Consider the following 16,338-nt stretch of genomic DNA (forward strand, 5'->3'; position numbering starts at 1 on the left):
TCCACCTCGCTTCGCGCGGCGTACTTTTCTCTCTCTCTCTCTCTCTCTCTCTCTCTCTCTCTCTCTCTCTCGCTCGCTCCCGCGCGCGCACCGACTCTACTCTATACCGTTCCTCCATCTCGTTCCCTCTCGTTCTCAGTTAGTGAGGTATTTATAGATGTGCCTTAACCCGATTTAACGCAGCCACCTCAACTCGCATTGTCCTAACGACTATTTAATGAGAAATTGCATTGTTTTCGGCTTCCCCCCCCCCCGCGTCTCCTTCGCCCATCGCGAATCAAGCTTTCACCGAATGGCGAATAGTAATATCGCGCGCGGTCCATCCCGTGTGACAAATGTCTACGCGCGATATCAAAAAGAATGCGAAGAAAAAAAAAGAGAGACAGAGAAACAAAAGCTAATAGAGAGAGGCAGCGGAGAGAGAGGCATTATCTGTCATATGTCCGAGAATCGATAGACGGTTACATTGTTATTGCGGACGGAATAATATCGGTTGCGTTTTCGCGTGCCGTGGCGTTCGGGGAAGATTGGGCCCGCGTACAAACCCAATTTCGGTTGCGCGGTTGCTTTTAAGATGATCTTGTGGAATAAAATCGCGTACGAGGACGACGACGACGACGACGACGTCGTCGTCGGTGGCGATGGCGGCGGCAGTGGCGGCGGCGGCGTCGACGGGGGCGGGGGTGGGAAAAAAAAGAAATGTTTTCGTACTGCTTTGTCGAAAAAGGCACGTACAGTCCGCGGAGAAAATCGGTCGCGGACCCGAGGAAAGTGTTATTTTCCGCGACATCGTTTCCCTCTTCCGAGCCCGAGCGCGCAAGCTTGTTTATTTACTTTACGGAGGAATATATCGTTGGTCCGGCTATTTGCTTGCAATACGCGCGCGCCAAGCAATCATTGACAATATACGTTATACGGACTAAATACATCCTCGTGCGCGCGTGCGTGCGTGTGTGTGCGCGCGCGCGCGTGACAGGATTTTCTAGCGGGTGCAGTTTTTTTCGGCGTGCTCTCCCCCGCGCGCGTGGTGTGCTCTGCTTGAACTCTTTTCGTCCCCTCCCCCCCTTCCCGGCCTGTAGGTCTCTCCGTCCCCCCCGCCCCCTCCGCCCTCGCCGCCTGGTGCCCCCCCCCCTCCCTCCCCGTCTCTATCGCTCGCGTTCTAGCGGACGAATTGAAAGTATACGTTTGAGAATTAAATCGATAAACGAGGAATCGCGGCAATTATTGTGTCGGCGGTGCTGCATATTTAATTGCGTTATCGCTTGTTTTATCTATTTCGAGAGCGTGGGGAATTAAATTTTTGGGAATCTTGCCAGAACAGGGGGGTTACCAGAATAGTGTACATTACGTAAATTAAATTAAATTGCTGTTACATGAAATATGAAAATGTGAAATAATGTGCGTGTCCGTTAGCGCGTGTGCGTGTATTTTAAGTTGCACTCGAGATATCGAAACGACTGGTATATTATCGTGTATCGTGAGGTAACCGTCGCGTCGCGCCGGTATACATGTTGCCTTTTAACGATTTCTATATTCATCGCTGATGTGGGTTACACTCCCGGTGTGTTTCACTCGCGCGAACAATGGAGCGGTGCCGCGGCCTGCCTGAAACCGTCTCTCCCGCGAACGAATTCTACGACGAAATCAAATTCCAAGGTGGAAGACGATCGCCGCCGCCGCCGCGCGATTCAAGTTGTCCTTGCTTTCGCTCGGTTTTGCGCGATCGGAGCTGCAAACGAATCCGCGCGCGCGCGCGCGCGGAAGTAAAATTTCGCGCGGTTCGAAAACAATGGCGGGAGTGATTTATGTCGTCGCGCCTAATTCGCTCGAATTCTCTCTCCCTCTTTCTTTTCCTCGCCCCCCCCCTCCCCCGCCCCTGCGAAATAAATTTTTCGCGCCAAAATCGGATAAACGCCGCGCGCGGTAGGATTTTATATATGCGCCGCCCCCCGACCTTCTCCGCGATTATTTTTACATTTAGCTCACGAAAGGATTGCGAGATACGTGAAATAAAATGTCGCGAAGAAGGTCACGCAGCTGCATTTATAATGTCACGTATTTACTAGCGCGAGATGCACCGTTTCGCAAACGGATCGGTAAAGTAACGCGTATAGGAAATAATAGCACTGGCGAATTCTCTCGTGTCGCCTTTTGTGTTTTTCGCGCGCGCGCGCGCGCGGGGCGAAGATCGATGCCTCCTATACGTATGAAAAGAGTCGCGGCGGTAAAAAAGAAAAATACTAAATTTTAGTATACCGTTGCATTTCGACGTTGCGCGACAAATGCGACACCGACGTAAGTATTACGTCGCTCGATAAAGATCGACGTCGTGTTTTTTTTTTCCCCGGACGATCGGAGCCGAGGATTGTGTCCGCGTGCGCAATCGGTCCGCTCGCGATAGAAAATACGTTTCGAAATTTGCCGCGATGACGCGGCAATTCTCTTCGAGAGTAATAAAGCCGCCCGAGCCGTTTTCTCGCGGTTTATTTACGCGCAAGGTTACCTAACGCTACTTTAATCGCGACTCTCTGTCGATTTCTGTTTTCGAAATTGTATCGAGCATTAAGCTCTCTGTGATATCATAACATTAACTCTCGGAATATCACACGGTTCATCGCACGTAAGCGGTAGGGGGACGTCACATACGTTAAGCGTGACGTTTTGAACGCGAGTTTAAAATATTCTCGTTACGCTAATCGCGCGGAAAAAGCGTAACTTATTTATTTTAATTCTCTCCAGGCCCTTTTTTTTTTAACCGCAATCCCACTTACGTATCATCGCGACGAAATATCGTTATTTTTATTAATATTATCGTTGTTTAAACAATGCAAATGTAGTGTGTTTGCATTTATCCATTTATTCATGAATTATTATTGGTTTTGCCAGAGAATGATATACATATATTTCTTCGCTTCTATATTTCTCCATAAATCACAATTATAATGTATAATTAAATGTTATATACGCATTCACAGTGCGCGGCGGCGCGGCGGCCGGCAATATTCCGTTGCAGCTAGAAAATTGCTAATTCCCCGCTTAAATTTGTAATTATAATATATCAGGAGACACACGCACGCCACAAATATATTCCCCGCCCCCGCGCGCAGCGCGTGCATGTTTGCACCTGCATGCGGAAACTGTTGTTCCTATTAGCGCGAAGGCGGAGCACGTAGACGAGTTTCTTTTTGTCTCGGCTGTTTTCCAAGTAACCTTTTTTATATTAATTTATCCAGTAATCGCGCGTGCATACGTTGCCTGTTACGTGGAGTCGCATATCCGACATGTTTACACGCCTGTATCTCTGTGTGAAATCATCGGGATCGCGCTCGCCTCTGTCTCCGTGTTTTGTGTGTGTGTGTGTGTGTGTGTGTGTATACGCGCACGCGCACAACGACGCGCGTATGCAGGCCGAGTTGTACAAGGCGAATCAAATTCAGCCGACCGAGGCTAGGACAGGTGCCCCCAGGTGCTGACAATAGCCGAGTGCGAGCGACAGAGCGCTGGAGAACGCGGTCAAAAGTACGCTGTACAAAAGGGGACTGTAGGACGGACGGGGTTCGCTCTTTTTCGTCGTGGAAAAATGTTTTCTTTACAATGCGGCCGCGCGCAGGTACCCCTCTACGTATCAATTCATTGTGCACTTGAAGCGATTTTCAATCGTTCGTCGCAAAATTACCGCGGCTCTGCGAGACGGTGCTTGCTGGTTGAATTTAATTACAATTTATGCGTGAAGAGTTGTTCTTCAAAATTGAATCTTACGATCTTACTATCTTGAACTACAGATATACATACATACATACATATATGTGTGTACACACACACAAAATATATACATAAATATATTATATATAAATATATAAATTATATATATTTTAAATATATATATATATATATATATATATATATATTATATGAGATATGTATAATAATTAAAATATTATAATATGTTTTTTATATATATTATAATATATTATATTTATATATATGTGTGTAATTACGAAGCTGCTACTTTTTGATTGAAATATAGAATAACTCTGGGAGCGAATAGAATAAAAACAAAATTAATCACGTTGATGGAAAAAGTTTCACCGGCGTATTTATTCGAATTTATAGCTCGCGCGGACGTGCGTGCATTTATTGATCTTTTTGTGCCACCCATTATCCATCCATAGAATCTGCCTTGCTCTCCCCCACTCTCCTCTCCCTACCCTGTCCTCTCGCTTATCTCTCCAGCCTTTTCATCGTAGCACCGCGTCAATGTCTGTAAATATTAAAGCCGTTAATCTAAATCCTCGAAGTCGACTTGACCCGCCTCGTCTCTTTTTCGACCTCTTTTATTTTCCATTTCTCTTAGCTAACGACATTAAACGGAAGTACCCACTGCTGCCTTAATGAAATTTACTTTTGTAGCTTCGTAAAGCTCACGAAGCCTGAATTGCATTATGAGAGATCGAGAAAGAGAGAGTGATGACGGATTCGTCTGTCGACACAATGGTTAATTAACCGAAGATTAGGAATCGTTTATCGCAATATGAAATTGCATATTGTCGTTTGTATAATATTCGACTGGAATATCTGGCGCGTCACGTCTGATGCAATTTTAGTCTGATGTATAAACGCGAAATTTTTGGTAAGCCGTATCGTGCTCTTCATCAAATTGTCGCCTCAACCGCGGCGTCAAGGTTGTATCCCTCCACTCCCCCTCCCTCTCTAAACCGTTTAATCGGTGTAAAGCTCAGATTTCTCCTTTTAGACTCTCGTTGGAGCGCACGCTAGATTCTCGTCAAAATAAGGAGCGGGCGATAAGAATCTTTTATTCAGTCGCGTGATAACGTGCGCCGGCGCGAAACAAGACGCGACGAGCGCGCGATGATTCACTCGCGCGTATCACCATCGAAAAATTCCAAACATTGTTGACGAATTATGCGGAGAGCTCGTTTTAGTTGATCTACGCGGTGCATCACGATTTTGACGATCGTCATCGTCATCCCACGAAATCGTATTAAAATTAAAGCTCCTCCTCCGTGTCCCCCCCCCCCGCGCGCCGAACCGCGATCGCTGTGACGTCGTTTCAATGTAATAGAGTTAATGAATACGTGCGATTAGATATTGTGCCGCGTGGCACTGCATAGCGAGGGAAAACTACCAGGCGAGGAAGCCGCTAACACTCGGAAATTCTGCCGCGGACTGTACATCATGCTAAAATTCTAATCGGTAAAATTAGTCGGGAGGGGGTACAGTCACGCCAGAAAGTCTGGCTGACCGCGATTCTAAGCAAGAAAGTTATGAAATCAATTCAACGTAGGCGCGACTTATATTGTACCGTGACTTTTTCCCGAGGTAAATAATTAAATAGCTTGTAACCCTAACACTAATAATTAATATTTAAAAGAAAAAGAACTTGCTCGTGTAACTAATAATAATCTCAACGTCAAATAGAATCGCGAAGGTTAATCGTAAATAATATTTACCGGACTAATATTATTTAAACGCGAAGATATCACGAATAACTTTTTTATAATATTATAAATACATATCGGGGAAAAAAAGAGTACAAATTAAATGCTGAATATCACAATGTAAAATATCTGTGTGTCGATAAATGCGTTTGTGATAAATGCGAGGCACTTTGCTCTCGGCTCTACAAATATTTATGTATAGTGGTTTACATAAATGTCCTTCTGTAATAATAAGCGCGTTATCACGCGTATCGTGTTTTTCCTTTCTATCTTCTTTTTTTTATTTTTTATTTTTTAATCGACTCCACTCGCGCGTTGAAATAATTCGCTGTTTATTTAGTTTCGCGGATGTATAACGCCAACATTCGCGAGCGCCAGTTATCGTGATTACCGCCGCAAACATAACGGGCGGCGCCTATGAATTTTACTGCGATACAATTGCAGCGCTAGATGAATAATCGTGAAAGCACGTATATGAACATCGGTCATTTGCTAACGGGCGATTTAATCTAGATTCGGGCCGTGTCGTCGTAGAAATTTTGTCATTACGGAGATAAAGGTACCGAATGCTTTTCCACTTTGAATCATTAGTCACGTTAGCTCGCTATGATCGTCCTCGCAATTACGCGGACGCGTCATTGCTATTTAAAGTCCGCCGCGCTGTTATTAGAGAATTATTATTTCCATTATTTATTGCTTTGTATATATATATCCGATTCTATCGGTGCCTCGATAATATTCACGTCGGTGCGAATCGTAAATGCAGCATCGGGTTGAATAATATTTCGTCATTAACGTTGTATCAGATTGTTCCTTCTTATTTTTCCTTTTTTTTTCCTTAATGAGACAATTAACATATAATTTTTCTTTCCTATACCGCCGATCGATAGGCTGCCTCGCCGAGATGAGAATGTCACCTTCCATTTCTGTCCCGCGCATTGATATTCCACGGTTATAATCGTAATATAATTCCTTCTACATTTCTCGTTAAATCTTTTTACATTTCGCTCCATATTACTTACCATTCTACCTTCCTTTTTCCGATTCGTTTGCTACGTACCTGCATTAGCGCGCTTATACGTTTTATAAAAGATCTTATTTCAAAAGTAATACTCATTTTATTGCGCAGTAAAATCCATACGCTTTTTACCTACATTTATCAAATTGCATTCTACAGTTAATTCAAGAATATCTCAACATCCCCGTTATATGATTTATCGCGAGCGAATATTTAACGGTATTTTATAACGACTTACAATTAATTCACGAGAGAGTATTGTAAGTTATTCAGATTCTCTTATTCGATCACGTTTGTATTATACAATTGACTACGACGATTTTTGCTTTCCCGGCGGACGCTGTGCCCTGCGATACTTTTTATTTACGATATCCCTCTTATCGATCAATAACAAATTATTGTCCCGTACGGTGTACGGCTTACTTGCTGATCAGACTGTACATCTATACGCGAGTGTACGTCCGCGCGATTATATTGCTCGTTTCAATCGGCCGAAACGAAAAAGTGAAAAAAAAAAGAAGAAAAAGACAAAAACCACGGTAGCAATATAAAAGGAGGGCGATCGCATATGTTGACTTAATTCTTCTATATCTACATGAATTATGACCGTGCGCCCCGTTATCTGTGAAAGTTCCCGAGCTGCATTATCGCGAGCGCCGAATCGCCGATAAATAATATAAGATCTAATTCCGTAGTTATGTGCTACATACATGTACCGTGCTCGCTGGGCGATTTAAATGAATAAATTTCGCCCAAGCCGCCCGCCGCCCGTAACGCCTTCGATATAAATTGCAAACGTATATACACGTTGTGTAACGAATTAAATTAAAAAAAAAAGGCAAATTATAACTTTTCAAACTTTCTCGTGAGCGCTGCGGCAACGCGCGTTTTTAAATTGCTCTTATCATATTTTAAATTTTATATTTCGCTTTTTCTTGAAGATAACGCGATAGAGATATACAACATGAAGATGCTGCACCTTTATAATTGTAGCCATAAAACATTTACATTGCTATCGATCCCAGGTATATCTAACACCTGTATCTTCTTCCTTTGTACGCGTCGTCTACATTACACATATAACGCGATTCAGCGCCAATCGATGGCCCGCTACTCGCAGAATTGGCTAAATCATACATCGGCGCTTTTGTAGAAAAAGAGAGTGAAACTCGGCGCCGATTTCTAACAATTAGACGTCTGTTTGTCCGCGCTTAAAACGGCGATAAAGCGCGATTTGTTCTTTATTCTTTTTTCTTTTTCGCCTGACGTCGCGTCGCGCGGCGCATTGTACAGTTGAATTAATGTTTATTCAGCCTTGACACGTACGCTCTTATCGAGCTGCTCTCTCCCGCTTCGGTATCGTCACCCGCTCTAAAACGGCCTTAATGAGTCTCGGCAACATTCTCTCCTCGCGCTTTCTCACGAAATTCGTCGGTGAACCTTCCGCGTTATGTACAAAATACTTCGCTCGATGAGCTGTACGATTATGCGCCTCAGAATCGAGCCGTAATGAAATGCAGATACAAGATATAGTGAGTATGAAATAAATATTAGAATTTATTATGAAATGCATATACATATTAGTGTACAATTTTAATAATTCATATTTTGTATAATGTAGTTCATATATAATAATACATATCTATATATTAAATTTATAATTAATAATTTATTGTTAATTAAATTTATAATTTATTAATAATATTCAATATTATAAAATTAATAATTAATAATTTATTAGATATTAACGAGGATATTAATAATTTTTAATATTGGTATATTAATAAATAAAAAATAATTACGAGTTAACAATATAAAGATTATTATTATTAGTGATATTACATATCTTTACACTAATAACAATCTTAATCAATATTGTTAGTGTTTCTACAGTTTTATTTCAGTATTGATATTATATTTTATTTTTTTGTTCTTTATTGTTTTTTAATCTGCAAAATTGAATTCAATGACGAGTAAAGATTAGAAGTGTATGTGTTTCGAATGACGATGCTGTTGCGAAATTTTCCTGCAATCTATCGTAAAGCGCGAAGAAATTGCATTTGCGTAATGACTCTAAACGTAAAATCAAGCGTTTTGCCAAAGTACTAAATAAAACCTATGTACCTCCTAGTGTTTTGGCGATTTAATCGATACCTTTCGTACATGTTGTGAATCAGGAGAAATCGACGAAACCGTGAGAAGTTCAGGAACGATCGTTACGTCATTGTTCGAGCCGAGATTTCGCCATTTCGCTAAATGCGATATGAATGGCTTGCGGTAGATTATAATAATCTTCTCAGCGATATATCTTTTCACGAGCGTCTGCGTGTTTACATTTATACAGAGTATTCAGAATTCACGATACACGTAATAAATCTCTCTCTTCGTGTATAATCCGAGTTATGGATTTTTTAAAAGTAATTTTCAGCAAACATATATGAATAGCAAAATTTTCTTTACAGTTTTTTATTTGCTATGAGTTCTGGTTTATGTTTTGAGTTTATGTTATGAGTTCTGGTTTATGAGAATGAACAAGTTTTATTCTTTCTCTCTCTCTCTCTCTTTTTTAGTTATTTAAATATCCAATATTTCAAAAATAGAAAATGTGCGCATAAATAGAAGATAATTCCACTTTTTAACGATCAGAAATACTTCAGCTCAATATAATATTCAAATCATTTGAGATTTTCATGCTGCATTTATATAGCCCACACACGTGTCGATCGAGTTCTTTATTTCTGCAGCGCGACGCGCCGCGCCGATGCGAAGAAAGCTTAGTGCATATTTAGCGGCCGAATATAGTCTAGCCGGTTAAGCGTTTACATCGTCGTCTCGGGCTTTTCCTTTGCTCTCGGTTTCTCTCTTTCCTCCTTCGTTCGCCGTTCCCTTTCCTCATCCAGCAGTTTCCAACGTAGTCTGGCAGGTAGTCACGGGGGAATGAGATATCCGTACACAAGGCAAAAAGTAATTGGCAGTAAATTTCCTAGATTCTCGTACTGGGTATCGCATTGATGCCTGCTATGATCTATCGAATCACGACGACGAAACCGTATCGCGACCGAGAAGAGATCTTCGACAACCTCGCGCATAAACAACCGAATGCATCCATCTAATTGATATTTTTAGACATGACTCAAAATCGACGGCTCTCTGTGCCGAGAGACGTGCGAACGAATACGTGCGTATTCCATTGTAACAGAATATTAGTTATGTAAGCTGTAAGCGGGGGAGAGAGAGAGAGAGAGAGAGAATACTGCGCTGTGTCCTGATTGCGCAGTATCGACCTGCGACACTGTATCCATTATCTGGTTCCATTTTCAACGAATGGCTGTATGATATTTAATTGGTAGAGTGCAAACGCGATGAGTGGCTTTCCAGGAAAACAGATTAATTCCGCGTTCGAGCATGCCGGTGTCCAAGTTTTCGGAATTTCCATTTGTTTACTCGCGATTTATAAAGGACAGTTTTTTTTTGCGTCGCGGCTCAGTTTTATTGTGAACCTTGATTAATTGTCCCTGGAAATTGTATTATTTGCAAATATTATTAGGTAAAATAATAATAAATCTATAATGTATTAAATTATCTGTTTTGGAATGTATTTAACGTTTATACAATGACGTGAAATTTTTTATCCCAGAGTTATGTAGCAAATCGTTAATGGCACAAAAACTTAATTACTTAAAAGACAATAAAATCTGATAAATGTAGATAAGCATTTATGAGGCTTTACAATATTCTTTTATCACAGAAAAACTGAAATCGTTTATTATTCTAAAAATGATGAAAAAATTACTTTAAAAAAATAATATTGATGTTTTAAGATTAATATGTAATATTCATCGCAAAATCATTATTAAAATATTTTATTAAAGCATACATTATTTTTATTTATAAACTTAATTAAATAAAATACAATACAATAATTGATTTTATTAAAACTTGAAATAAAAAAATTTGATGTAAAAAAATTTTGAAAAATAGTGTTCATAATATTCTTTTACGCTATTTTTTAACGAATTGACACATGACTTATTGAACATACATTTTTCTTGAATATTCGAATATTACAATTGCGACATTGTTTAATCGTCCGCTACGAAATGATCGAATAAATTGTTTAGAGCAGCTTTGTCTATCTTGTTAACATAATTATGGAAACGAAGCCTAGAGAGAGACTTTGTGCAGCTGAATTGAATAATTTCAAGCTTCCCGGATTTGCATACAATTACAAAATTGCTCTGCAGTCAATTACCCGGCTGCATTGTGATCGCGACAATGCCGATTCCGTCCATCTCACTATTTTTCTTACTCATTTTCAAAGCGTTCTCTGCGTAAAGAATTGAAGTTCTAAAGCTCCGCGCCGAATCGGGTCAAGTGGGAAAATTGTTCAATCGACGATAAGCATTTCGTTCACGAGGGATCGACGGAGACAGGGTGCTTCCGCGCGTGCCGCTAAAATCGATACGCTGGCGCATCGACGAAAGTACCACTTTTCTCTCTGTCGCTTATTAAATATAACGTCTCTCTTATTAATCTTAATTAAGTTTCTACTTCGCAGTCCTTGCTTTACATCGCGGCAACGACCGTAATAAATAACGCTATTGATCGACGTTGATTAAACGTTTTAGTTCGACTTTCGACAGTCTGACTTTTGATTCGCGCCCGAAACAAAATCTTTATTTTTATAACGAGCGTCGTTGCTCGCGAGCGAGCAAAGAGCCGCGAGAATTCACCGAAAATGTGTACAGAAGCAATTTTTGCTTTGACGGCGATGTGTTCGGGGACGCGACGGGGGTGAGACAGGGGCGAGAATGGTGCAGTGAGGGTGGGCGGCGCGCGAGGGAGGATGAGAGGACGGAAACGACGTACGGTGGCAAAGCCGATAGAAAGGCCCGATGTAATTACTGCTGGGAATTGGACCAATGGAAAATGTATTCTATTATTGTGCCAAGCTTTTCCGAAAAGGCAGGCAGTCTGCTAGAACCGTGTCTTCGTTTCTCTTGCATGTATATAGCCGCGGTGTTTCGTTAATGGACTCACAATTCCGCGGCGAGCTTTAACAAATAATTCAAACAAGACGACGTATCTGGTAAACGATGTTACGGCGATGTTCGGCGATTTTTTCTCCTGTTGTCGCATAATAGAAACCGGTTTTATCTAAACGACACGTATGCCGTATGATTGCGTTAGAGATCGTAACGCGCATTTTTTATCGCGACGTAGTAGTTACTAAATAAGTTACTAAATAATGCATTTTCCTGTCAATAACAATAATAAGACTTAGTGATGTTTCCACGCCACATTTTAATCTTGGCAGAAGCGATAAATCAATAACTGTGTGTTAATATGTTGCAAGAGAAATCGATATCTCGAGTAAAAACGTGCGCGTAACTAATTAATCGCGATTTATCAGACTCGATGTCACACGAATTGAATATGTATTCTTGCTGATACAGCAATAATTGTTTATTTAAAAATAACGATAACGCAATGCACCTAATATTGTCCGCAAATATAATTCGACGTGTGGGGTACTATCGTTTCCAAAATTATTTCAACGCCACCGGCGAATGAATTGCGAAACACGAACCCGCCATGCCTTCTATCTGATGCAACTGTACACGCGTCAGTCTGGTTAGCCTTGCCGCGAAATGGTGATTTATAATAATGCTGATTTATAAGATCGCAATGGCGCCCCGTTATCTTTTCTTAGATTTTTAATCACGTACGCACAGACGCGAACGGAGCTGGGAATTTTCAGTGACGAGGACAATGATGAAACGCGTTGTTGTTAATTCTTGATAACGATTTTTTGTACCTTTTTTTTTCCGTTGCTACTATTAATTATCGCGTTGTAAAAAAAATTGTTTGCCCACCTTTCGCGTACGGATGAATCGGGCATAATCGGCGATAACGTATCTGTTATACCTTCGTGACAGTTATGATAATCATTCTGTATACCGCGCGTCGCGCGTCGCAACGGAACACGAGCGACGACGACTCTATTTTCAGGATAATAAAACGTTCAATCGCATTGCATTATTGCGTGCCTCCGAAAATTCCTGTCCGCCATTCGCGCGCATTCTATCGATCGCCTACTCCTCCTATCCGACGCAGGACCCGGCAAAACAAGCAAACAAAAAAGTGATAAAATATCCCCGTCGTTTATTATTAAAAAAAGAGCGAGCGAGAGAGAGAGAGAGAGAGAGAGAGAGAGAAATGGTAAATTGAACTATTCTGAAAAATAATACGCCCCTCACGGAGAGGGGTAGGTTTTTATCGATCCGGCTGCTTTTTTGCAAAATGTAATATAAACGTTAATCGCTTCTTTCTTTCATTCTCTTTCTTTCTCTTTCTCTTCTATATCGCGCGTGTTTGCATATACACACGCGCGTGTGTGCGTATGCAAACACACACATTTCTACGTGTGTCACGTGCGTGCGCGCCGTACGGCGCACGCGCTCGCGCGTTTATACGTTCCGCGAGAGAAACATCCGCGCGAGAAAAAGGCAAGTAACGCGTATGCACGCGTGCATAACATTCTGTGAATGCGGCGCGCGCGCGACGCGACGAGATACGATCGTCGTGCAGCATCTATAAGGCGGGAAATTACTCCTCCGTGTAGTGCGCCCCCTCTCACTCCGCCTCGCCTCTCTCTTTCTCTCCTCGTCCCCTCTTTCGTCTCTCCCTCTCACCCCTTCGCTCTCTCTCTCTTCCTCTATCATAAGGTTTCATGCAGAAAGAGCGGAAATCGCGAGTAGTTCTCGCGTTACTTTTTCGGCCTAATAGAAACCGAGTGTGTATACACAATCCCCGCAATTCCCCGAATACATTATCGACGTTGATAATCGATGGAGCGATGAAACGAAATGCATTCGGTTGTGTCGCCGGCTACGCCTAGCGAGTGCGTTAACTCGCTGCACAAATATCGTTATCGCGATGGTGTGGAGTGCGCGGAAAAGAATAAACAGCGCGTCAATTACTTGCCAATCGAGTCGAATCAAGATGCGAAATCAATGTATCCGTGTACTTTCAGTATACTCGCTTAGTGTTCGGCGAATAATGAATATTTTGCTTTCAAAATGCGCTAGAATGCCTAAACCTCATTACAAAAGCACCTCCTGAGATTTGTGATTTTCGCTTGCCTTCGAACTGTCAGTTCGCTTGCTTTTTGAGTGTCAGTTTATTTAACGCGATGTCCCTGGAGTGTCGGCGACTGGGATACGAGTATATAGCGGCCATCCATGGAACAGTTTTTTGTCTTCAACAAAACTCTGTGGTCCCCCTCGTATCCAGCACATTTTCTCTCTTCCACTTATTTTCGCTCCGCCTTCTTGTTCTTTCTCTCTGTCTACGCACTTTTAACGTGTTTCACAAGTATTCCCCAAGGAAAAAAAAATGTTTTTTGATGTTATCGTATGAGTCGTAAACTCTGTGTATACTTAGCTTTGGTGCTATTTGCTATATATAATCCTCTTTTATATCGAATGTAATCTCTTTTACATCGAAATCTTCAGATTACCATGTTGTACGTAAATAACGCTACGATTTTTAAATGTTAATATTTTTTATACGTAGCTTGTACATTTTTACGCTTTGTAAATTGAAGAAAAAACTTTTTACTTTAGAATTGCTTAAAATATTAATTTTCTAGTTCTATTACGCTAATACAATAATTTTTATCTTATATTAATTTTAATTCTAATTTTAAGAGATAAATTAAAAAAATGGACGTATAAGCAAATCGATAACAAATGTACTTGAAGGAAATTTCGGATTATTCGGATGTTATATGGATTCTCATATTGTATTCTTTCTTATTCGCCGAACGCGAATTTCGCTCATATTCGGAAATGCCTAGTGCAAGCCGGAAGAAGTAAATAAACGAGGCGAAAAGTCACCCAGCGAGAGTTGCTCCTCGGAGAAAAGTGAATTGAATCCAGTCGATGGAGTGAGTACGTAGGTGAGAGGAAAGATGCTCGGAAAGAGTCGGATCTGTGCCGCGAGGAGGGAAGAGAAAGAGAGGGGGGAAAAGCACATCGGTAGAGAAGGGACGGGTGCGCGGCACGGGGATGGCGCGGACAAGATAAATCTCTTCATAAAGAACAGAAATGAAAAATAACGAAGAATAATATAAATTAAACGACTCGGCGCGACGGAACTAGTGTGTGGAGCTACTAAAAATGGAATTTATAAAATTACATATCTTTTTTATAATTTTTATTAAAAAAAAAAATATATATATATATATATCTCCCTCTTTCTCGCGTTACGCGGTAACGTAAACGTCATTATCTCGAGAGTGTTGTTCAACAGCGTTGCCGTTAATGGCGCGGATTAATTCGAGTCTGAGGCTCGTAACGCGAGTTAAGCAGTGTTTTAAATTTATAAAAGGCTCGAGTCAAGTTTATTACGTTTTACACACGAGGGACTCGCGAGCGAGCGAGTATATATTCGAAAGAAAAAAAAATTTGGGGAAAGATAACGATCTACCTTGTCCCGGAAAGTTTCTCAATCGTCGTGCCTATCACGAGGCGTTAATTTTACGACGCGACCGAACGACGCGTTCCGATTTAATTTTACAATTACGCGAGATAAAGAGGAATAAACGCAATTCGTGCGCGCGCGCACTCACGGCCGTTCAATGTTTTTCTTCTTTTTTTTTTGCTTTAGAGGATTTAATAATAATGCGATATCGAAATGTATAACACGTATGCCGTGCGTGCCTGCGTGTGCGTGTGCGTTTGTATGCGCATGCGTAGGTCGCGTGCGAGCGTAGATAGCAGCCCCTCTTCTCTGTCTTCTTTCCCTCCACCTCCCGTAACACTCGTATACAGAGGAAGAAAGAGAAAGAGAGAGAGAGAGAGAGAGAGAGAGAGAGAGAGAGAGAGCCCGGTAGACAGAGTACTCCCCCTCTTCTCTTCTCCTCTTCTCCCCGCACATTCACTTCTCCAACCGTGCGCGATTGGGAAATCCTAACTGCAATAGCGCATTGCATTATATCTGCGCGAAACTGCATGTAAATGCAAAAATGAATCCGATGAGACAGTATTGTGTGCTCGATCCAGTAATATGGATTAATATTATTACAACTCCAGATCTCGTTGCTCCGATATACAATAATGACTGCGCTTTATTCTTCTCTCTTTTTTTTTTCTTTTTCGTTGCAAAAAGGAAACGCGAAATGTGGCGCGACGCAATTTTGCCATTTTCTACGGCTTTTTTTGTTTATTGAAAAATGAAAACTGAATTTTTACCGAAGCTGCGATTCTCTCGCAGCAGCTCTCGATTTTCGATCGACAATCGAATGCGTCACTTAACGTAATCTATTTCTCCGGCGCGTTGTACGCCTCGTATCTTATCGTTGTTTTCATTGCGCATAAATATCAGAATGCACGCTGTCGGATTCACAAAATCGCTTCGCCACGTTCCTCGTCGTTGACAATTTCGTGCGTCTATAAATACCGCATCAGCATTATAATATTACTTTCTCTCTGTTGACGTTGCACGTTACGATGTACGAGGGAGGTCACGTAATTTTTGACATTCCGCACTCGCCTCGTAATTAGTTTCCCAGACTTAGGCCGCCGAAAGATCGTCGTAAATTCTAATAGAGAAACGATTCGCGGATTATTACACCGGATATCGATGAAATTCTGTAATGTTGACGATTATCAGATGTACCTACTTGAAAAATCCTTCGTCCGGGAAATATGAAACCTAGTCCACGCCAGGAATCATATCGTTTGAAAATTCTAAAAATCGGGCGATATATCAAAGGAATTCCGTCAACATGAACAATATTTGTGTTTATACGTCTCTCTATGATTATTTTCCCTTAATATACAGAGGTGACCCGAG

General features: G+C 41.3%; 1 protein-coding gene across 6 annotated transcripts in view; it reads left to right on the forward strand.

The window, feature by feature from the left end:
• The window catches only part of LOC139808595 (uncharacterized), a 128,336-nt gene that overhangs the window by 1,477 nt on the left and 110,521 nt on the right, over nt 1-16,338 (forward strand). For 2 of the 6 annotated variants that reach the window (XM_071770740.1, XM_071770742.1), the window contains exon 1: nt 3,329-3,610. The exons of 2 other annotated variants lie outside the window; for them this stretch is intronic. In XM_071770740.1, coding sequence (XP_071626841.1) covers nt 3,581-3,610 — 30 coding nt within the window. In that variant the 5' untranslated portion in view covers nt 3,329-3,580. Of the gene's footprint in view, nt 1-3,328; nt 3,611-7,838; nt 8,010-16,338 lie in introns of those variants that run through there. 2 more of the 6 variants (XM_071770737.1, XM_071770738.1) reach the window with 2 other exon arrangements.

This window comes from Temnothorax longispinosus, chromosome 2 (assembly GCF_030848805.1).
Source record: "Temnothorax longispinosus isolate EJ_2023e chromosome 2, Tlon_JGU_v1, whole genome shotgun sequence".
Lineage (NCBI taxonomy): Eukaryota > Metazoa > Arthropoda > Insecta > Hymenoptera > Formicidae > Temnothorax > Temnothorax longispinosus.